The 23,437-nt window shown below is 40.5% G+C and overlaps 1 protein-coding gene across 1 annotated transcript; it reads left to right on the forward strand.

Annotated features, from left to right (window-relative positions):
* Positions 1–19,961: 19,961 nt before the first annotated feature.
* On the forward strand, positions 19,962–20,402 carry LOC126293226 (uncharacterized). The gene has a single exon (XM_049986347.1). The coding sequence runs from the start codon at positions 19,962–19,964 to the stop codon at positions 20,400–20,402; it is 441 nt and encodes a 146-aa protein (XP_049842304.1).
* Positions 20,403–23,437: the final 3,035 nt, after the last annotated feature.

A 23,437-nucleotide genomic window follows, 5' to 3' on the forward strand; every position in this document is an offset into this window, starting at 1 on the left:
TTTCCGCTCTAATGTTCGTTAACAAAAAATATGGTTTTCGGAGAATCAAACAGCTGCTAGAGGTGATGAAAATCGCTATCGAGGCATTTTTTGTTTGACATAAAAAAGTCGTTATGCGATAGATCAGGCGAATACAGGCAATGAGACATGATCGAAGTTTCTATCCGACGACTAATCATTTGCTTGGCGTTCTGTGACAATACGTATTGCCATGCTGAAGAATGGTACAACGTTTTCCATTGTTGTTCTTGATTTAATCGGTGAGTTATGTCCAAAAATTGTTGTGTACCAGTCAGCGTTAACTTTCTTCGACTTTTCTGATTCAGTGGCCGCGTTGACCTCAGTGCAACCAAAAGAAAAAGCCACTATTTCCTTCCAAATGCTTCGTCAATGAACAACATTTGTTCGTTTCGGTTTATCTTGGAACACACTCATATTTCATTACTCCTTAGGTATTTCATCAATAGAGAACATTATGAGGTTTCCGTGATTGTATTACATACTATAAAAACAGGTACCAACAAGTAAACTGGTGAAAGTTTTAACACATGTTATTGCTTCTTGCCATTACCAGTTTCCAACATTTTGTTCAGTATCAGATTGCTTTACTGTTTTCACAGGGTGGTTTGATTAACAATTCTTATGATGAACAATATTTTCGAAATAATGACAAGATGCAGAAACTTATGTTAAGAAAAATGTCATCAAATTGGTAGTTGGTAGGTTTTTTTAGAACGTATCATAGCCCCTTAGTTTCCGGCTCGTACGAATGAATCTGAATTCCGTGTCCCGTTCTTGAATTTTCCTGGTCGAGTTTTTTGAGCGTTTCGTTAACACCACCTGACACAGTCGTGTTTTTGAGCTTTGGTCAGATTATTTGGAATCCACCGGGAATAAATTTTTATAATAGCTAAATGATCCATGCAAAATCAAATGTACGACGGTCTTCAACATGTCTGAAATTGCCTTCGTTTCAGGATAAGTCACATGTCGATTCTCTTTAATCGTTTTACGCGCAGCACCTGTGCCGTATGAAAGAGCACCAATTTTGATCGATATTTTACAAATATCTTCGTTGACAGAAGCACGACAACGACGAAATTTTGTATTATGTAAACCGATTGTAAACAGTCATTTCCGAAGGTCGTTATAAACGATGGGTATCAAGTGAGGCCTTCGTGGAAACTGAGGAAAAAAAATTCAGCCTCTGAAAACCTTCACAGAATTCAAAAAGTTTTCGTTTGGATACAGACGTAGATACAGACGTATACAGACGTTAAGGGCATTCGTGATATAGGCGTCATGTCTACCAATTTCTCCTTCCTGGATTTCTCAACAAAATTTCACTAGAAACTGTAATAGCCGTTGGTACCTCCACACCCCTTTTTAAAGAATGTTTTGTTCCTTTAAGAAAAACGTAAAAATACGAAACCGGAATGACATATTGCTTGGCCTTCTACAAATTATTACCTGTCGAAAACATGGTTTCAATATCTTGCATTGCTTACGAAACATAAATGACATCCAAAAGAAGTAGGACAATAAACACGGAAATTTATATACTTCACTGAAGTTAACAGTAACGAATGTGGTATATGTTGCAGTTAGTAACACAACCAGAAGCTGGAACTCGAGGTTCTTCAACACTGTAAACTTTGTAACGTTAAAGGAGAACACACAGTAATATTTTGTAGCCATGCACAGTCCTTACCGGATTTTGTATCAACCTTGCAACAACAGTGTACTACTGCGACTGGTTTGCGATGATCGTATCTCGACAGCTGAGGTAGTAAATTCAGCTTACATGTTCATAAAATAGCATGCAAAATATTCATGAAGTAGTTGGCACAGTGTCAAATCTTATATGAAGATATCCGCTTTCAGATGTTTGTCGAGTCAGGTATACTACGGGAAAACCAGGAGGTTTACCGATATGGCTACCTTGTTCTTTTTTGCGTTATAACAGCAGATATAACAATGAATTATGGAATATTTTGTTTACTTAATACCACGAATAGTACCTCGCTGAAGAAGCAGAAATTTTGTTCAGGACCACCATCTTCGTGCAGTCGTATTTGAGAAAACTTCGCTGATGCTCTATTCCAGCCTTCACGGTATCTCATCGTTCGCTCTAGTCCCATCCAAGTGTTACGGACACATGCTACAAACTAGTTAATTTCAGATCACACTAATTTCTATTTCAACAACTGCTATAATTTTGTACGCGTACAAAAAAGAATAGTGTATTACTGAAACGCTCGAGGAAGCTGTGTTAGACACCAATATTGCAAAGCTTTGTTGGCAGTAAGTTCTAAAAAATATATCAGTTCTAAAAGTGCCTTATGGAGATACGTTATGCGAAAATTGTAGAGATGTACGCGTGGCAACTGAATAGTGTCTTACAGTGACCACAAACGATGTATTCAGAAAACATGTGAGAAAATAGGAGTCCAACTGTGAAAATTCCGTTTGGTAACACTGAGTACGCTTTAACAGTGGAAAAAATTTCGTTCTTCATCTCAAAATGTTTAGCCGTAGTTTGAGAAAATTCTGTCTTCTTTCATTGTTGTACGAAAATTATTACTTCTTCAAACTTTAACAAAAATTCCTAGATTACACAACGTCTGAAACGGTACAACACTAAAAGACGAACGTTTCCCGATAAGAATGCAAACTACTTGCTTTATTTTTGTGTAGCAATCCAAAATCGAAAACCTGCTTTCATGTATTATTGATTTCCTACACGTCGACGAAATAGTGTCGGTTAATTTGCTCTTAGCGGTCGGTGTCCATAATAACAGCACGACGACATATGTCGCTCAATTACAAGCTAATTACTTGGTCATAAATGAAAATCATATTACTAGATCTATCCTACTGTTGTCGTATAAATCGTCCGAAAAGATAGAGTTTTTATTCGAATAACAGATAAATCTGATGTCTTTATTGACCGGCCTGTTCTACAGAGAGTTCAGCTAACTATTCGCTACGCTTTTGGACCAAACTGTGAAACACAGTGGTTCTTTGACAATGAAATCAACTGCGTTGACTGTTATTTCGAAATTCCGAGAAACGTTATTGCACAAAATAGCCGTGGTCGTAAACGTCTTATATTTCTATTTACAGTAGAGCAACGATTAGCCGAAACAACTGAAGATGAGGGTATTAGGATAACAGATTTTTTTTAGAACTGATTATTTACGAAAACACGTTAAATTCTTGTTCATAAAGATACAAATCAAAGAAACGCTGAATTAACCATGAAGTGTACATGTATGTTTTTTACCACACATCTCACGGACGTAAACAACTGATAACATAGCCCAGTTTCAAAAAGTCACACTAGTCACTCAAATAGGCCCACAGCTTAGGAAAATAAGTCTACAATTTGTTTTCGTGTCAGAGGTGCCACCAGTTATTTTTTCCCCTCTTGGAAACGTTTTGAAGACTGCGAATGGACATCTTCACATGCTTTTTTCGTTTTAGCCACTTCAAGGCAGTAAATAGCTTTCAAAGTAGATCGTCCTATTCAGACATTTGTTGTCACTAGTGTCTTCTTCAGCGTCTTGTGGATCTTAGTCATCGACGACACTTGCAATTATCTCAGCGTCCCTCAAAGCATGATAAGCAGGTTTAGTAACGCCATATTCCAAACAGCACTGAGTATTATCACGATCACGTTTTCCAATTTCTGAAGATTCTTCGATCATGGTGGTTCTGAAGGTGATGTGATGGATATACGTGAAGAAAACGGCTCATTCTTTGACTGTATCACAAGCTTGGGTTTGTTGCTTGCGGGAAGTGACCAAACAGTGAGGTCATCGGCCTCATCGGATTAGGGAAGGATTGGGAAGGAAGTCGGTCGTGCCCTTTCAAAGGGACCGTCCCGGCATTCCCCTGGAGCGATTGAGGGAAATCAAGGAAAACCTAAATCAGAATGGCCGAGCGCGGGATTGAACCGTCGTCCTCCCGAATGCGAGTCCAGTGTGCTAACCACTGCAGTAGCGCAACCCTCTGTTACCATATACAAAGCACCATTCCTGTCAATATCTTTGTACACCTGCTTAAGTATTTCTTTTATATTGTTCTCTCATCGGTAGCGCACGCAGCATTGCATTTCTGTAATGGTGTTCGAAGCTTTTAATGACGCACTGATCCTTGCTTGCATAACTGAATTAACGTTGGGGGGAAAAAAGTTCAACTTGCACTTTTTGTATTTCAAGTGAAAACTTAGCAGTTGCTTTTTTTTCATGTTGAGGATAAATACAGTGTTACACGACACCATTAAAGTTTTTGTTTGATGATTGGAAAGCTGTCTGTTAACCGATGTTTCAGCTCATCGGTATTCGGGTAGTCGATGCTCTGCTGTAGTGGTAAGACGCAAAGAGCAGGGTTCGTCGTTCTGTTAGCCGGTGCCCGCTATTATTTCTCACCAAAGAGGGTTGATCTCTTCGGGAAAGGTGTTTACGATATGCTAATTGAAGAGCAGAACACGGCGACGTTCCTACGGGAGGAATACTACTTGTAAAGCATCGGCCACTGTGGAAGTGCTCAGTAAAACGGCGGACATTAATCCCCTGCCTTGGAAGCTTACCAGGTACCTTGGGAGCACCACGCCCATGTATCGTCTCCCACGCCCGGACGTAACGTTGCTCAGCGCGTGCTCCTCACGTAAAGAGTAATATGACCGCTACTGCTAATGCTACGCCACTGTAGCTACAATTTCTACAAAAGAACGGAAAGGAGATTGAGTTGTAACGTACCGTACACAATGTGGCCACTAGTGACTGAACCACATGCTCATATAGGGGCCAAAATACTGAACCAATCGATACGGCACTCTTAGACCACTCACCAAAAATCCAATATACGAAAAATATGTATTTGTTAAAAACAGATTGCAAGACGAATGTGAACAGACGGATAACAATGATAATGGAATGTATTCGAATTGGATCATGCCATATTGTGAAAGTCAGACTAGGCAATCAGACACTGAACTTAATAGATGAGTTCCTTTACTAATTTCCAGGATTCTGGAAGGCATGACATCAGCAACTGTATTATTTAGCAAATTATGCAATAAATTATAAAAGAAATCATCGAAGTTGCTGTACTAATTTTCTTTATTGATGACTAGTTTCAAGCCCTAATGGATGATATTGTATACCTTAGTGGGTCATCTGATGATGAGCTTAGGGCTCAAATTGAGTCATCAATAAAGAAAATTAGTATTTCAACTTCAACAGTTTTTGTAATTTATTGCTTTATTTGGTAGAGATGAGTTTCTGTAATACTTCGGCATTAAAATAACTGAATATGGCCGAAGTGGACAGGATACAAAATGCAGACTGTCGATACCAAGAGAAGCCTTTCTGAAAAAGAGAAATCTGTTAATATCCATACTAAGAACATACATGCCCAGAGCAAATTTTAAACCTAAAATTTATCACAAGAATCAGGAAGATGCGAGGCAAGCCTACTGTATATGGCATTATAGACTTCAAATACGCCTATGACTGAATCAACAGACCCAATCTAGTTAGGATTCTTGAAGGTTCCAAATGATTCAAATTGCGCTGAGCACTATGGGACGTAACATCTGTGGTCATCAGTTCCCTAGAACTTAGAACTACTTAAACCTAACTAACATAAGGACATCACACTCATCCATGCCCGAGGCAGGATTCGAACCTGTGACCGTAGCGTGTCGCGCGGTTCCAGACTGTAGCGCATAGAACCGTTCGGCCACTCTGGCCGCCATTCTTGAAGGAAAAGAATTGATTCGGAAAATACAGAAAATCTTTCAGCGACACTAACAAACGCAACACCCGAAGTGAAATTTATGGGGAAACCTTCAAAACCATTCGACATAAAAACTGGGGTTAGACAAGATGACGGTTTATCGCCTTTGTTCTTCAATGTAGTTCTAGATAGAGTCCTGGAAGAATGGGAAAAGAAACTTGAGGAAGAAAATTGCTGGAAACCCGTTTCACTAGGAACCAAAAAAAACAAAAAAAACCGACTCCCCTACTTTGCCTTTGCGGACGATCTCAGAATAATGGCGGATTCTTGTGAGATTGCTATAAAACTGATAGTAACTCTCAAAGAATGCGCAGAGAAAGTAGGCCTGCAGAAATCATTTGAAAAGACAGTTTTTACAACAACAAATTTAGAAATTTAAAATTGCCAACCAGATATGGAGAAATTAATGGAGTACCACACTTTAAATATCTAGGAGAAATAATCTCTGAAAAATATGCACACCCAGAAAGAAAACAAAAAGCTCGTAAAGATTTAGGATTAGTGCAAAACTTCTGTAATAAAAAATGCTTATCTTTAAATGCGAAAATTAGACACTACAAAACAGTAATTAAACCATCAATGTTATATGCCAGCGAAACCTTGGTACTAAATAGAAAAACTGATACCGAAAACCTGAAGAAAGAAGAAAGAAAAATGATCAGGAAAGTTTTGGGACCAAGATGGACGGAGAATGGATATTCACTACAGAAAACGCCGAAAATCTAAAAATATACTAACAGAGCCAGACATGAGGAAAAGGCGCCTCAAATTCTATGGTCACATAATGAGACTTCCCGAACACAGACTGGAAAAAAAATAGTAAAATACGTAGATTCCCTCACTAATATAGGAGAGTGGATCAAAAATGTTAAAAGTGACTTAGAATTAGCCAAAATCACCAAACAAGAAATAGACTTAAGGAACAATTTTAGAATAAAAGTAGAAAGATGGGAGGTTAAACCAGAGACAGAAGTTTGAAGAACCGGTACAAAATGGAGCGAAGAAAGAAGAGCTAAATTCTCACAAACAATGAAGAACTGCTGTGCAAGTAAAAAGAACCAGAAAAGAAGAAGAAGAATAACAGAAAATGAACCACTCCGGGCGCTATGCGAAAAATAGTGATAATAATAATAATAATAATAATAATAATAATAATAATAATAGCAATATATGCGAAAGTAACATCGTCTTTTACGCTTTCAAGACTGAACAGTTGATTAAATCAGGTATAGGAACAGCTTGAACATTGAGAAAGAATACAGGCTACTCGGAAAAGTGTGTAGTACAAGATCTTTATTGATTAGAAGAATATAACTCGAAATATGGAACAATAATTACTCCTGGAGAGATATATTTAATCTTCGACTTTTTAACTTCATTGCGTTTGTGACAATGTTTTATTGTTTGACGTATTCTACATAATACGATGTTAGTTTCGCATATAAAATAATTATACAAACCTCAACCTGTTTAATACGCACTTCCACACTAATATCATTCACAAGTGCGTCGCATTTTAGCTGCTGAGCGCCACACGTGTCTTACAACTTCTGAGACGCTTGAAAACTCACAACGATGATTTCACGTAAATGTTACACAACAAAAACAGAGAGACGTCCCTTTAAATGTGGAACGCAAGAGACGTTTAGTGACGCAGCATTTGATTACGAAGTGCGAATGCATACTCGTGGGTGACCGGTAAACAAGTGAGGGCAGCTGACGCTACCGCCTGTACATACCATATAAAATCTGAGCTCACCGAATCACAAATTATTTATTTTCTTTCTTCGCTGTTTAATAATTTTAGGAAGGCCACATTTTAGTTCAGTACCATCACCATCATTCATTATAACAAAAGATGACACATGTCAACAAGTTGCGGTATTGTGGTTAGTGTTGCGGATCCACAATCAAGAGGTCCTGGATTCGATTCTTGGCAGTGCCGAATTTTTCCCTGTGTTGACCTCACCATCACTGACGTGCAACTCGCCAAATTGACGTCAAACAAAAATCTAACACCAAGTGACCGAACATCCTGAATGGGGTCTCCAGACCGCCATACGTACATTCCTTTTCAGTTTACTGACATGCGAGCACAGCTACACTTATCAGCATGAATGTAATGCTTATTCCATTCTCTACGTGTTTATCCATATTTCCACTTAACATTATTCAACGCTGAAGTAGCTTCGTCAGTTAGGTTTCCACGACTAAACCACTGAATTGATTTCGACGAAAGCCGGCCGCGGTGTTCTAGCGGTTCTAGGGGCTCAGTCCGGAACCGCGCGACTGCTACGGTCGCAGGTTCGAATCCAGCCTCGGGCATGGATGTGTGTGATGTCCAAGGTTAGTTGGGTTTAAGTAGTTCAAAGTTCTAGGGGACTGATGACCTCAGCAGTTAAGTCCCATAGTGCTCAGAGCCATTTGAACCATTTCGACGAAGTTGTTTGGAAACAGTTTGAACCCTGAGGAATTAAGTGGGCTGCTGAGTTGGAAAAAAAAACGCTGTAAATTTTTTTCAAATTTTTCAGTTAACTAATAAGCAATTACGATAAACGTGCAAATGAAAAAAAATTTCGATGATTGAGTGAAGCGTAAATGGAGGACCACATAGGTGGACCTCAAGTCAGATTTATCGTAAAAACGTGGAAGGATTTGCTTTGCGTTTTCTTTCCTTTTCCTTCTGTAACAACATTTTATTCAGCAAAATAATTTTTTGTTTTCTGCAGTGAACTTTACACGCTAACACACACAGAAAACAAAACGCTTAATGTTAATATTTCCGAAGTATATGAATTAGAATACAGATTTTTGTCGATGCCCCTAAACCAGCTTAGTAAATTAAAGAAAATAATAGGCTTACAGTAACTCCTGGTAAGCAATAACGTCCTATCTCCAGTAAATAAATCTTTACGTCTTATAACAAATTTCAAAACATTTATCTTTCAGAATACTATAAAGACAGTCTACATTTTACGCGCATGTCTCTTAGCTTGGATCTGCAGCCAAATTTCCTGCATTTTGAGGCACTCGTTGCCTCAACAAATTTTGGTAGTTATCTATCCATTATTGTAAGATCAATCTTCTGAAATTAAAAATGGCAACACAGCTCTTCTTGTCTTTTCTTTCACATTTTCTGCCTCATTTAACTCTTCACTGCCATAGGAATCAACTGTACAAGGACGTCCTCTTCTCTTACCTACTGGCACATCTTAACGTTTTCATTGCTTATCACTCAATTTCATCAAGCTCAGCAGGACCATCTTCAGTAAAAAAAAAAGAGAATTCGTCGTCTTCCCAATCAGATAACGAGGCTTTGCTGCCAATACTAAGACGGCATAATTGCTCATCACTTCATATTACATGCAGTGCTGCAGAGAGCAGAGATAATATTTATTCCGATACTCCATTATCGAAGACCGAACCGAAGCTAGCAAATATCTGTCGAGACCTTAGGTCCACAATGAGGACATTCAGAAAACCTGTGTTGTAATTCATATATTTCGGAAATATTAACATTGAGCATTCTGTTTTCTGTGTGTGTTAGCGTATACAGATGACTGTGGAAAATTTCACATTAAGTAACAAAATTTATGGAAATCCGACGTAATTAGCAATATATAGAATAGTTGGCAAACATTCCAGAAAAAACACACGTTCTCAGTTTGATATTTAGACACTGTAATTACTTACATACGTTTTAGATTTGTAACAGTAACAATTTTCTGTGTACGACCGGCTGTAAGCAGCCACACGAATCGTTCGTTGCAAGATGTCGATCCCTAGTTTTAAAACTGAGAATTATAAGGGCCACACTAGCCGACCATCGGTTTGTAAATTTAAGAATACTCCTGCATGAGCAGGAAAAATATTATGAAGGAAGTGTGGACCAAGCGAACGAGAGAGGTTAGTAACCAAAAGAAAAGCGACCCCTCAGAGTGCGAAGTAAGGAATGGAATATGTCTTTTACACATCAGTCAATATGAGGCATGTTAAAAAAATTAATTTGTTGCATAATGTACAAATTGCATAATTTGTAACGCAGATAGCAACACTGAGTTTGGAATTGAAAATAGATAGTTGCAATCAAAAACACACCAACATAAGCAATATGGAAAACTGAGTTTTTAGGCGAATTCTCTACACGTTTTGAGATGAGAACTAATGTAAAACAGGAAGATGGATCTTACTCCCCGAATTTTAATAGTGTACTAGAAAAGGCAATCAGGAAACGGAGGAGAAGGGCGTGACGAGAAGGAATTAAAAACTGGGACAGAAGGGATTTTCTGGTAATTGATTGATTGATTTTTCCGACTGGCTCTCCCTCGTAGCAGAATCTATAGAAGATGGAACAATGCATAATACCTCCGACAAGAGCCATCAGGCCCACTTAAAATCTTTTTAAAAATGCACCGCAGACGCGAAAAGAACACCAAAATAAGGGGGAACTGGTTATGAGAGAATGAAAAAAGGATACAGAATTTAAATATATAGGTGAAATAATACAGCAGCTTGGGACAAGGAAGTCCACTCAGTAAGGGCAAGGAAACTATAAATGACTTTCAGTTGACAAGAAATTTGTCTAACAAGAAACCTTTATCTTCAATTGAAAAACTGGGGCAATATAACATTCTCATCACACCGAATGTCTTTATGCTTAAGAATGGCTTTATTTAAATACAGAAAATAGAAAAATACGAAAAGATAAAAGTCCTTAAAAATCTTGTGGCAAAATATAACAATGGGAAATGGAACTAAGAAGTTATAATGAAGTTTGTGAAAAAAATAGAACAAATATTACACACAATGAGGAAGGGAAGGGTTTTGTGCTATGGCAGCTACTAACGCTAGAAGGAAATAGAATAACAAAAAATATTTTAACTTCTTTGACAAAAACCCAAAACCAGAACGATTGGGATCAAAGAAGGTAATGTAGGGCTGACGGAAATGGAAATAAGTGAGGAAAAAATTACGAAAGAGAGAATGTTCAGAGCAAAATTTCTACGTTTCCGGGACTTCTGCGAGAAAATAAAGAAATAGACAGGGGCTATACGGACAGAAGAAGGAAGAGAACAACACAAACAGAAGAAACAAAAAGACTGGAAAAAATTTGCGGAGAAAAGAAGAAAGAGAAATTATTTCATGTGGTCCTCAGCAGGTCAAACGAATAAAGAAAAAAATAATAACAAATGGAATTAACAATAATAATATTGATTAGTTTAATACGTTTTGGGGCATGTCTAGCATCGTCATAATGGGAAAGGCTAGTGGAAGAGGGGAAGATTAAAATGACAGCGAGAGTCCTTGTTAATAAGGTACAGGCTTTCTATAGAAGTCTCTGTAGACAAGGGGGGGGGGGGGAGATAGAAGAAGTGGGAGAGGTTGACAAGAGCGAGCTGCAGACCAGTTTATCGAGGAGGAAATTTTGTGATACAAGGTGAACATTACCTACCAACTGAAGCTTGAAAGGAATATTCTGAGTGAGATTGTTCCGAAATCAAGTTCCTGACAGCGAAGGGCGATAGGTTAGCGCCACGTCCAAGTGTACAAATCTACATTTTTTTGCGTATACCTAGGAAAGATTTGAGATAAAAGATTGGCGTGCTCCGGTGAAAACATTTCATGTATTCCATTAGTGAACGTGGTACCGCGATCAGCAACTGGATTAGATTAAGTGAATCAAAAACCTGCTTGTCACCTAGCAAGGTGGCCCGGAAGCAAGACATTGGACACGCACTCGGGAGAGCGGCGGTTCGAAATTTCGCCCGGCCACCCAGATTTACATTAAACGTGGTTTCCTAAGCTGCTTAAGATAAAATCCGGTAAGGTTCCTGTGACAATGACACGGCCAACTTTCTCTCCCAGATTAATCTTATCAGAGGCTGTTCTCCATCTATAGTGACTTCACGTAGACGGTTCGTTGAAACCTAGTTCTCCTTCCTTTCTTCCTTCCCACTAGTATCCCCACAATCCTGGCATCTTAAAAGAGGTAAAAACTCATGGAGTCATCGAGGACTTCTGAAGAGATTGTGACCTGCTCATACAACAGAGTCAACTTACGTTCCATACCTCTACCTATCTATCACCGGATATCTCTGCCTTTGGGATGTCGCTGTGTTAACTATATTGGTATGTATTTATGAGCATTTATGTATGTACGCTCCACATCTCCACCAAAACCACTGGAGCAATTTCAGACAAGCTTAGTACACACACCACGTACTGTCTGGAAAGAAGCAATGTTGGGGTGAAGAGCACTTACCTTCCACTGGGATGGGGACAGAAGGGATGGCAGTTATCGCTGAAACAACTGGTTTTAGGTTTTGCGGTTTTCCCATTTCCTATTTAACGTAACTGTTTAAACCGCTAAAATCACCGGTTTCTAAAACAACCTATTTTTTTTATTTTTGTCGCTATTATTCCCAAAAAAAAACGTAGACGTCGAACAAAGCTTGAAAAATTCTAAGAGTCCTTCAGACTTTTTGCATTATATGTTCCAAGACATACAGAATGAAAATATGAAATTAGCAGATAAATAAAAGAAAAATCAGCCAGTCTACCGTTCGCTCTTTTTCTCGGTAGGTAATGAAGGCTCGAATACTGCACAAAGTTCTCCAGTATTCTCGTAGCAATAAAAAAATTTTCAGTTTTTGCTGCAAAAACATGCTGCAATCGGGGATCATACTTCAGTTTGGGCTTAGCGAATAGGCTTTGCTAAAAAGCCAAAACTGAGGTTGGAACCGTCTGTGTTTATCGCTAAGTTTGCCGTTTCCAATCGTTACTAGCAGAGAGAGGCATACTGCGTCGACACAGACAGCACATTAGCTGCTTTGTATTTTTATTGTGAACTGTGAATGAATTGTGAAGCTTGCAATTTATTTCTGTTGTCATAGTTTCTTTTATGTTATATTATTTCACAGAAATAACAGGCAAACAACAAGCTTTCGTCTAAAACTTGTAGCTTCCTTTTTCTTTTATTATTGGGAAAGGAAAACCCGTTTTTGGTCAAATATATATGTTTACATTTTAAGGAGAATTCGAAAACATCAGACTTTTAATAATAAAGCAAAAACTGCTCTTTCAGAAAATTCAAACGAGTGACTTAGGTAGTAAACAAAACACAGCATTTACCACAAACAATTACATGACAACAGTTAAAATTCCAGTAATGAATGAATCAATTGGCCAATACCTACGGTCCAATTTATTCAAAAATGCTAGTTATATAATATGACGATGTGTAAATTGGCTCCTTTCATCGGTACCAGTATTTCAGAAGCCACAAAACTTCCTATCAATCTCACTTTTTTTTAAAAAGTTTTATTTAAAAATCAGAAATTTTAGCGCAACTTCTACAGCAAATTGATGTAACGGTTTTATACTCGGTTATTAGCAAAAAATAGAAATTCTAGCTCTAAGAGAGACAAATACCAACAATTGCTGGTTATTCGTAACTAAAATACCGGTATCAGTTTAAATCAATCTTTGTTTTCCGTCTCTAGGGGATCGGGGTGGAAACAGGCTGACATAGGCCTGTAACTCAAGAACGTCTTTAGCAATTCCAGTCTAATTTTCTATATACGTATTTCATGGTTTGTATTATTCGTATTCATAATTATTTGTTTAAAAATACTGTGAGGATAATTTACCCCTACCATCCTTGGGGGTATGGTTGGGAGTGAGATGCCGTCACGTATAAATGTATCCGATCACGATCGACAATAACATGAAGTGCTTAGTTTCCGGGACCTCTAGACTCGTTGGTGATACTCGCGATGAGCTGCCACCCTTAGGGTTGTGGGTGTGGTGATGTAAACACCATGATGCATCTGGATATCTGCCGGCCGGCGTAGCCGAGCGGTTCTAGGCGCTTCAGTCTGGAACCGCGCGTCCGCTACGGTCGCAGGTTCTAATCCTGCCACGGGCATGGATGTCTGTGATGTCCTTAGGTTAGTTAGGTTTAAGTAGTTCTAAGTTCTAGAGGACTGATGACCTCAGAAGTTAAGTCCCATAGTGCTCAGAGCCATTTGAACCATTTGCATATCTCTCTACCCTTGAAGGAATTCCTACCATACCCAGCCAACGTGCCGCTTGCAATTAGGGAAAAAAATTACCTGCACAGAACGACACCCTCAGGACCCCTATGGCTGAGTGTGGCGGTAAAAAAAGGGTGATAAAAGCCGAACTCAGGAACACCATGAGAAATTTTAACCGAATTTTGTATACGCATGACTAACTTTTAAAAAAATAGTGTGGGAGTAAGTTATGTATGCAGTTACTATGTGCTCTGTGGGAATTTGCACAAAGTTCTTTTTTTGTCACTCGTAATGATTACGTAACATGGTGCTAGAGACATGGTCTCTAAACCAAACACCAACAAATAAATATAAAAACTTCATTTTCATTAGTGGACAGGTACAACCGCTTTGGCTTAAGAGGATACAGTACATGTGTCCTCCCACAAACTCTCCGGAAAATGTATTACCTGAACAGTATTATACTAAATATCTAGGCAGGTACACAGAACAAAACAAAAGAATCAGGATGATTGCTGGCCAGTGGGGCATTGTGATGAAACTTTGAATGCAGCGAGGATACCGACTGATGAATGGAATCATATTGTTTCTGAAGTGACAATACTTAATCGAAACTCACTGAACTACCTGAACACATGTTGGGAACTAGCTAAAATTATAATGGAGCACAGAGAGCTATTAACAAACGTACTGATAAATTTTTAAGGAGAAAAGTAAAATGTTTCGCTTTGCGGATAGTATATTACGTTGCATGACTTTCCAGCAGCTTCACTGACGCGCTACTGTTAATTTAATAGGTATAATGAATACAAAAGGCGAAGCTGGCTCCACGTAGACGTGTTTTTAGTTGTTGAAAAGTGCAAGTATATCTTCCCAAAACATACGAAGCTTTAGACTGGTACCGAAATGTTTACTAAAGAAGTCAGTAGCGGGCATGAAATATATAAGTCCACCAACATCTAATTTTAGTTCATTATCATTCTGCGCTTATTCTCATATCGTCCTCAATTTGGATGTGGTACGAGGGAAATGATTTTCTATCACGCATAATGTCATTTCCTTCTTTGTTGACTCCGCGTATACGTATTTTGGCGTATCTGTAGAACGTACGTGTTTTCTATCACAAGATTATCTTAAATTTATACTAATAGAACCGTATTATTCAAAATTTGTATGCAATTATCTAATATAAAACCCCCGAATCATGGAATGGTGGTTATCAGTGACGTGCTGTATGAATTTATGTATGTAATTGGGAGTGGCAACTCCCGAAAGAGATCAGTGTTTTACTGATCGCAAACTGAGGATCATAAATGACAAATAAAACAGAGGGAAACATTTAAAGTTAGACCGGCTCGTGGAGATTTAACGCAATCAAACTACTTGGAGTTCTGGACATTGCAGGAGAAACATAAAACCACTCACATTATGGAATGTATCTATTCTTGCATGGCTGTGTATGTAACTCAACTGGTGTTTTAATGAATACAGTCAAGATACTTCTATGCAAGAGTACATTTAGCCTCAGAAGAATGCAAGAAATTCCCGCCCAATTGTGCAAAGCTTTGATTTGTACTGCATTGTTCACAAATACGGTCACTGACGTACCTACATACGTAGGACGTGAACTATGGCTCATTCTTCCACTGTGTTCATACGCCGATATCCGTCTTTTAAGTGGTATCATCGGAAAAATGACATATCAGCAAATGTGGCACTTCTTCTGTAACTACAGCTTAATCATATCACCCTTGGTTGAAACTTGTTTCCTTTATATCTTTCTTACAATTAGGTGCACTTTTTTTTCAATATAAACTGTTGGATATTTCGTGAAAGACTGTACGTGAATTATACAGACACCGCAGCAGCTTAAGATGGACTGATTGGATTCGAAATGTAGTTATGTCTTATTGACAATAGTTAATTTGAAGCGAAAATTGAGTTCAGATGTATTAACAAAGCACAGAATGTTAGAATCTACCTTTATGTTAGTCCATTTCATAAAAGCTGAACTCTGTGCGTCTAATAGAAAAAAAAGAGTATATTGGTTACTATGTCATATTTCCGACTATGTGCCTACTTGCCCCGCTATACAAGCTGAGTTAGCAAAAACGCCGTAACAGAATATGGAGTTTAATTTCAGATTAGATTCGGCATTCTGATACAAAATTATTAATAAATATATCTACCAATATGGACGATCTGAAATATTTCGTATGGAAAACAAAATTATCACTTGTAAAGGACACGTGACTAACTTATGACTATTACATCAAGTAAGTGTAGAATATGAATGCCTAACGACTGTTTTTAGTCAATACTATCATTATTACAAACAGTGCTGATCTATCACAATACCGTATGTACAAGGATCAACATACGTCAACGGACCCTTCAGTCACCCATTAGCAAGCCTGTAATAGAAACTAATAAATCTTGGCGGGAAAGCAGCAACAACAGTGCAGTGACTAGATTATGACAAAGCGTTATGAACAACTGAAGCGGGAGATCAGTTCAGGATTTCAACTGTGACGATATTTTCGAAACGTTAGTTGACTTAAGAATATCGGACACGAAAAATGGATTAGAAGTTAAAAAAAGCATTAACGAAAAGATTATGGCATATAGGAACAAAAAATGAGAGTTCGTAGAATATTAAATTAAAAGTGAACATACGTAAATGTTTTCAATATGCAATGCAAAGGAGACCGAGAAAGCAAGTAAGATTTTTATAGAGCCATATAAATGAAAATGTAAATGGCAGACGAATTACACATACTGAAAGGACATGAAGAAAGCTGATGTAGATTATTGTTGCGTACTTGTTTGGTCCTGCGAGGTCGTTCACGCAGACGTGTTATAGTATTACTACTTTGTTGTAAACTTATGTAAGGTTGAAACGAACATACTCTCAATCTATAAACACTGTTTCTCATCTGCAATTCAATATAACGAATTTGTCATCACGTGTCTCTATCCTCCAGGAAGCAGTAACTAGTGTTCCTTTAACGTTCTCCTGTATTGAACTCTGAACTTTAATAAAGATCTATGGTTACAACCACCATGAAAGCCAGTACAGTTTGTTTTGTTATTATGCTCCAGTGTAAAATTTTCTGCTTCCACCATATAATGTTGATTTTGGGGTAGATAACCGTGTCTCTCGAATACCGACCTCTGCTAATTACGGCTGCTCACAACGTTATCTCTCTCTCTTTTTTTTTTTTTTTTTTTTTTTTTACAGGCAAAAACAATTAGTCAGGCTCCAAATGAATTAATATTGTAGAATATATCATGTCTTTTCGTTTACGACATTTAATTTCATTTGATACGACAATACTGAATACTTCATTTCCACACACGAAAATTCTGTAACTGTCTACGCAATTAGTTTCCTCAGAGGAAAGTCAACATAACGCATTCCTGGTACAGCGGTAACAATTTTTAAATAAATTATACTTTCGATAATTGCAGAATTTTCTGGAAATACTCCAATATATTAATGAAGAAGTCATAACAATCGTTTTATAATAAAATCGATACCTGAAAGCTTTTTGTTAGTAGTCCGATGTTATGGTACAAAATATAGCAATCGGAAACACTTAGATACCAAACTTGGACCTAAATAACCTACACGTTCCGGGTTATATTTAACAGACACTGGGCGAAAAGTTTTAATTACCCTATATCCCAGAAAACACTTGGACTTCAAAGAAGAAAAATCTTATGCTCCTAAATACAAAAACTAAATACGTTAAAACAAAGTCGTTAAACATATAACAAGTTTAAAAAACTTAATTCGTGTATTAAATAACAAAGTAAGGTGCAGGTCCAGAACTTTATCTTGTACCACAAGAAACCCGCGGAGGTGTGACGGAATAACATGTATAACTGGTATCTGAAAGACGGGAAAAGAAAAATGGAAGAGTTAACTGAAGGAGAGAGAGAGAGAGAGAGAGAGAGAGAGAGAGAAAATTACTGCGAAGTGCAGAATGTAGACCTATGTCCTCCCTCGAGGGTGTACAACGTGACAGTCTAGAAGTTTCTAAAGTCGATGTGGTGCAATCGATAACGCAGTTGTTGGAATGGTCGAGAAGAGAGTAAAGGATTTGCCGATGGAGTGGTGGAAGCAATTGGGGTGGGTGGAGGGGGGAAGGGGGAGGGCAGACCAAATTACAGATAATTGTGACCCCGAGCAGATGGCCGGAAGAGGATGAAGCGAAGGACGAGGTGGAAAGAAGCGCGACGAACGAAGAGGAAGGCGAGAATCGAGGAGAAAGCGAAGCACGCTTGCTAATTTTCACTCTCCCGTCTAATCACTTTATCTTTTTTTCTTCTCCTTCCCTGGCTCTCGTAGGTGAACCGTTTAAGCCCTGTGGAACCTGTCATCACGTACCGTGCAGTTTCTCATCCCAGTGCTTAGTAAATGATTCTGTAACTCGCAGCTGCTGACGCGAAGCGGTACAAACCCACTGCAAATGATACTAGACAAAATCTCCTTAACCTAACGAACTCGGTATTTGACATTATTAGCAATAGTCCACATCTGCAATCAGCGTGTTTCGAGAACAGTAGGAAGAGATTGTTCAATGCTAAAATTACTGTAAAAACCTGGCTGATAATGTAAGAGCTGCAAAGAATCTGACTGATAGGCAGTAGCGAAGATAGGTACATGATTAATACGAGACCCGAATAAGGTGTTGCATCGAAAAGAAATATCCTGGCTCTCCTTATTATTTGGCATTAATTTTAATACTTTAGGTGGATTCGAGCTAGGCGCTACTGAACGGCGAAATTTCTCATAATTTCGTGGTGCATATGTTGATACCTTTTGTTACGGAACGAAAATGCCTTTATCTTGAGTTTCTTCCCTGCTGAAGAACGGAAAGGTTTTTTCCCAAACTGATAGCTTTGTAATCTTCCCTCCATCAGAAGTCACTGATATTGTGTACAGTCAATCATCTAACGACTACAGGAGAGACTACACTGAAGTACGAGAAACATCAGTTCTCATGTATCTGTGTATGTCTATCGACCACTCTATTCTCAACAGTTCGTAGTAATGGGGGCATCAGAGGAATCTTATTTTGTTGTCCCACATCCTAAGATATCTTCTCAGTCCGCGTGGAGATGAAGCCTGCGAAAAGCTTTAGTAATTTACATTTTTACCTTCAGGGGCTGGCACGTAGCAATTTTAGGGATATGTCTCGTAAGTGAAGACCCAACGATCAAAGACGTATCATTACAACTAGAAAAGTACACATAAACATTGAAGATATTTCGGACCGTGCACAACGGTTCACGAATTGATAATGAAACTATAGTTTCCTAATAAAATATACTGAAAAAAGAATGTTCATGGATTTCGCTACATACTGTGTGTTTTCTTCCGTGGTCTAGTGCTCGAGATTTCGCTATATTTCTGCTGAAACGAAACTGCAGTTGCCTAATTAAGGAAAAGGAATATATGTGGATTCAGAAAGAGGTCTTTCCTCGAAATTTTTCCGAATAGGTTTTACAGGATTCCGCTGGAACTTATTGCCCCAAATTTAATTTAATTTCTATTATGCTCTCCTACGAGACAATGAACCATCCCAGTGCTGTTAGTCCAACAAATATGGATCCCACATGCCGCAGTTGTATTCCACTGTAGGAGAGACAAGTATTTTGTGAATTTGTGGTACACTAACCGTAGAGATCATAGTGGCTTTACTCATCCGTTGTATACTGGATATGACATGCCATTATAGATTAAGAAGAAAAAATCATAGCTCGTATACACAACCAATTATTTACTTGCTGGTCAAGTTTGACAATGATCGGTAGGTAGTCAGCTGCACCTCGTAGATGGAAATATTCCGGCATTTGCTTGAAGTGAATTAGGAAAACCACGGAAGACATAATCAGAATGTGTGTGTGTGTGTGTGTGTGTGTGTGTGTGTGTGTTTGTGTGTATGGAGTAGGAGATCCATCATGTGTGTGTGTGTGTGAAACAGGCACTGGGTACGTTTTGCTGCTACAATTCGTCCTTGTAATGGTGGAATCAATGCACACCATAAGAGCAGCGATACAGCGACGAACGGTGTTGTTGAAACTGGGTCACCAGAGTCGACCCCTTTCAACATGAAAGGAAGCGACAGCGTAGATGCGGCCTCTGAAGCCGGCGAGCAGAAGACGCGAAAGGAAAACAAACACAAAACGCACCGCACCGCAACGCTGGGGGACGGCTGCGGCTGTGGGTACTCACCGGGGGCGGCGGGGGCGGAACCGGGAGGCGCCGACAGTGCCCGGGCGGCGCGCGGTCCCGGGTTCGAAACCCGCCGGCAGGAAGAGCGGCAGCGGAGCAGAACGCGTGGTTCCTCGCGACGTCGCGGCGGCCATATTGGCGGCCCGTCGGTCGGCTGCACCCCGGAACAAGTGACAGGCGGCGGCGCACCGGCGGCCGAGGGGGGCGGAACTGGAGGCGGCGGAGGCGGCAGCGGCGGCGGCGGCGGCGGCGGCGCCGGGGGCGGAGGAGGCCGCGCGGGCACGCGGCGCAACAGTTTCTGCCGGAGGCGGCACTGAGCGCCCCGTGGCAGGTCGCAGCCTCGCCGTTTTTCCTTCCGCCTCGCCTGCCTTTCTCCTCTGCCTCCCTGGACTCCCACAACCCCACCTCCCCGTTTTTTTTATTGCGTACATTTTTACGGCCCTGCCCGCCTCTTCCAGTCTATAGTGCGTGTGCTCCCGGGTCTTACCCAGCCGGTCCCCCCTCCCCCGCCCCCCTCCGCCCTGAGAAACAAAGTCCGTCGCCAATTAGAATCCTTCGGATGCGGACGGCGCGTCTGGAGCTTAGCTCCCGGTACCAACCCCGAGCGTCGTGCCCCGTGTACTAGCCGACGGGACGAGACGGTCGTCCGACGGAAACGCGCAGCTATACACTAAATGTACTAAAACTGCCCCCCCTCCCCCACCTCGCTGCAGGCGCCCAAGAAAAGCTGTCAGCCTCCCCGCTTGCGCCCCCTGTCTCTCCTCTTCCTCTCTCCGTCCCTCCTGCCGCTCCTCTCGCTTCCTGCTCTCCCGTCGCAGACCTGTCCCTCTTCCACGCACGAGGCCTCCCCCCCCCCCCCCCCCCCCTCGTTAACCTCATATCCCGGCGCTCATCGCCGCTCGTCTGTCGCGCCATTCATCACCGCCTCGTCCCACAAACTTCCCCTGGCGACGCGCCGTTCATCTCAGCAGACAGTCCAAACTCACCTCTACTCCTTCACCACTACTACGCCGCACCACTCTCGATAAACATCTGGACTCGTTAGTAAAATCCTCAGTTTTTTTCCGTCCTCCTGCCTCGCAACCGGACGGCACTGCCAAAACAATACCACCGCGCTGTGGGGTTGCAGAGAGCTGTTCCCGCGCCCGGTGCGCTCTTAGAAAGAAAGGCGAAAAAGCGAAGCGCGCTCGCGCGCTAGCGAGCGACGGCACGAATACGGTAACGAGCGAGGAACGAGCGACGGAAGAGGGAGACAGAGAGGGAGAGCAGCAGAGAGAGAGACGGAGGGCGGGAAGAACGGCCGCGAGCCCGAACAGCGGGGGGTGGGGGAAGGCGACGGTGGGAGGGGAAGCCCCGCGTCTGTTATGGGCCTGCCACATTGGAAGAGGGGCCATCAAACATCTGATGTAAAACTTTTAAAGGACACTTCGCACAGTGTAGTTCCCGCCCTGCCCCGCCGTACCTCCCCTCCGCTGCCCTCCTGGCATGCCCCCACCAACGCCGCCAGGGTCCGCTACCTCCTACGGTAGAGCGCCTTCTATACACCCCCGCACGGCAGCCGTTATTAAGTGTATGTCAATCGGTATTTAATATTCCCGAGGATGCTGACGGAAGAATGCAAAAGCTTGGCCATACATACGGCTAAAATGTTACCGTAAAATCTCTTCGTCATAATCTACAGACATAACAATACAATAATATAGGATTTCCTCAGGGTAACATACTAGGACCAATTTCATTAATTTATTTATATTTTCTTTGACCCGCTACTCTTCTAACTGATTTGACCTTTCTCACCAATCTCCTGGGACTACCTCTTCATACCACACTTGCACCCAACTTCATCCATAATTTGTTGAACATATTCCAGTCCCTGCCTTTCCTTACAGTTCATATCATCTACACCTCTCTCCATCAGCACGGTAGTTATTCCTTCGTTTCTTCATACATGTCCTATCATCGTGTCCCATCTTCTTCTCAGTGTTCTTACAGATTTCTCTCTCCTCACCGAGGTAGCTCATTCCTTATCTGTCCAACATCCCTACCACAACAAAGGTTAGCATTTAATAACGATTGTGGTGTTGCTCACGCTGCTAAATACTGCATTTTCGGACAACAACAGTCATATTATGTGGCAAGTGTCATTAGAGCACACTTAATAAAGTCATTTCACGTAATAATAAAAAACTAGGCACTCATCTTTTTGTGTTTCCCACGCTGGTCTCTTCGTAGAATCATGGCTCAATCGAAGAAAACCTAGGTGGTAATCATTCCAAGCTCGGATGCAAAGAGGTCTATGTTTTATTCTGTTATATTCAAACGTTTTGTAGATGCGCTTCTCAAACATTCTTGGAGATTACACTTTTGCTGGACAATAGTGATGTAAAAAAATGATCAGCACTCCGAAAGTAAGTTACACTTCCTTATAATTGCTTTTATTACAGTATCACACGACACACTAAACATCACTTCACAATACAAAACATACTTGAAAACATCTTCCTCACAGTCTCTGTTAAAGTTCACATTTTATAAGCTGACGACAATATTCGTCTTTCCAACATGACGTCCACGACTTGACCTTCCCAAGGTCAGACCCTCTAACAACTCAACAACAAACTAATAATCGCTTATGCGCCCAAAAATCAGAGTTACAAGTACGTCAAAGATCATCGTGACAAAAGAAAGAAGACACGTAAGAATAATATCGTTGCAATATAAACATATCGATGTATCACTAATGAAATGAAATCTGAATGTTGTCTCAAAAATATGTTAAGTAGTTAACAGAAACACAATAGAATATTACTGGTATCGAGAGGTTCAGGTGAGGTGTCGTAATGGTTACGCAATTCAAGTACCATTACACACTTCACTTTCATCACCCTTCTACACTGCTGCATTCCACACGCTCAGATTCTCTTCTTTTCCTACATCTACATCTACATTCATACTCCGCAAGCCACCCAACGGTGTGTGGCGGAGGGCACTTTACGTGCCACTGTCATTACCTCTCTTTTCTGTTCCAGTCGCGTATGGTTCGCGGGAAGAACGACTGTCTGAAAGCCTCCATGCACGCTCGAATCTCTCTAATTTTACATTCGTGATCTCCTCGGAAGGTATAAGTAAGGGGAAGCAATATATTCGATACCTCACATCCAGAAACGCAACGTCTCGAAACCTGGCGAGCAAGCTACACCGCGATGCAGAGCGCCTCTCTTGCACAGTCTGCCACTTGAGTTTGCTAAACATATCCGTAACGCTCTCACGGTTACCAAATAACCCTGTGACGAAACGCGCTGCTCTTCTTTGGATCTTCTCTATCTCCTCCGTCAACCCGATCTGGTACGGA

The sequence above is a fragment of the Schistocerca gregaria genome, chromosome 10 (genome assembly GCF_023897955.1).
Source record: "Schistocerca gregaria isolate iqSchGreg1 chromosome 10, iqSchGreg1.2, whole genome shotgun sequence".
NCBI lineage: Eukaryota > Metazoa > Arthropoda > Insecta > Orthoptera > Acrididae > Schistocerca > Schistocerca gregaria.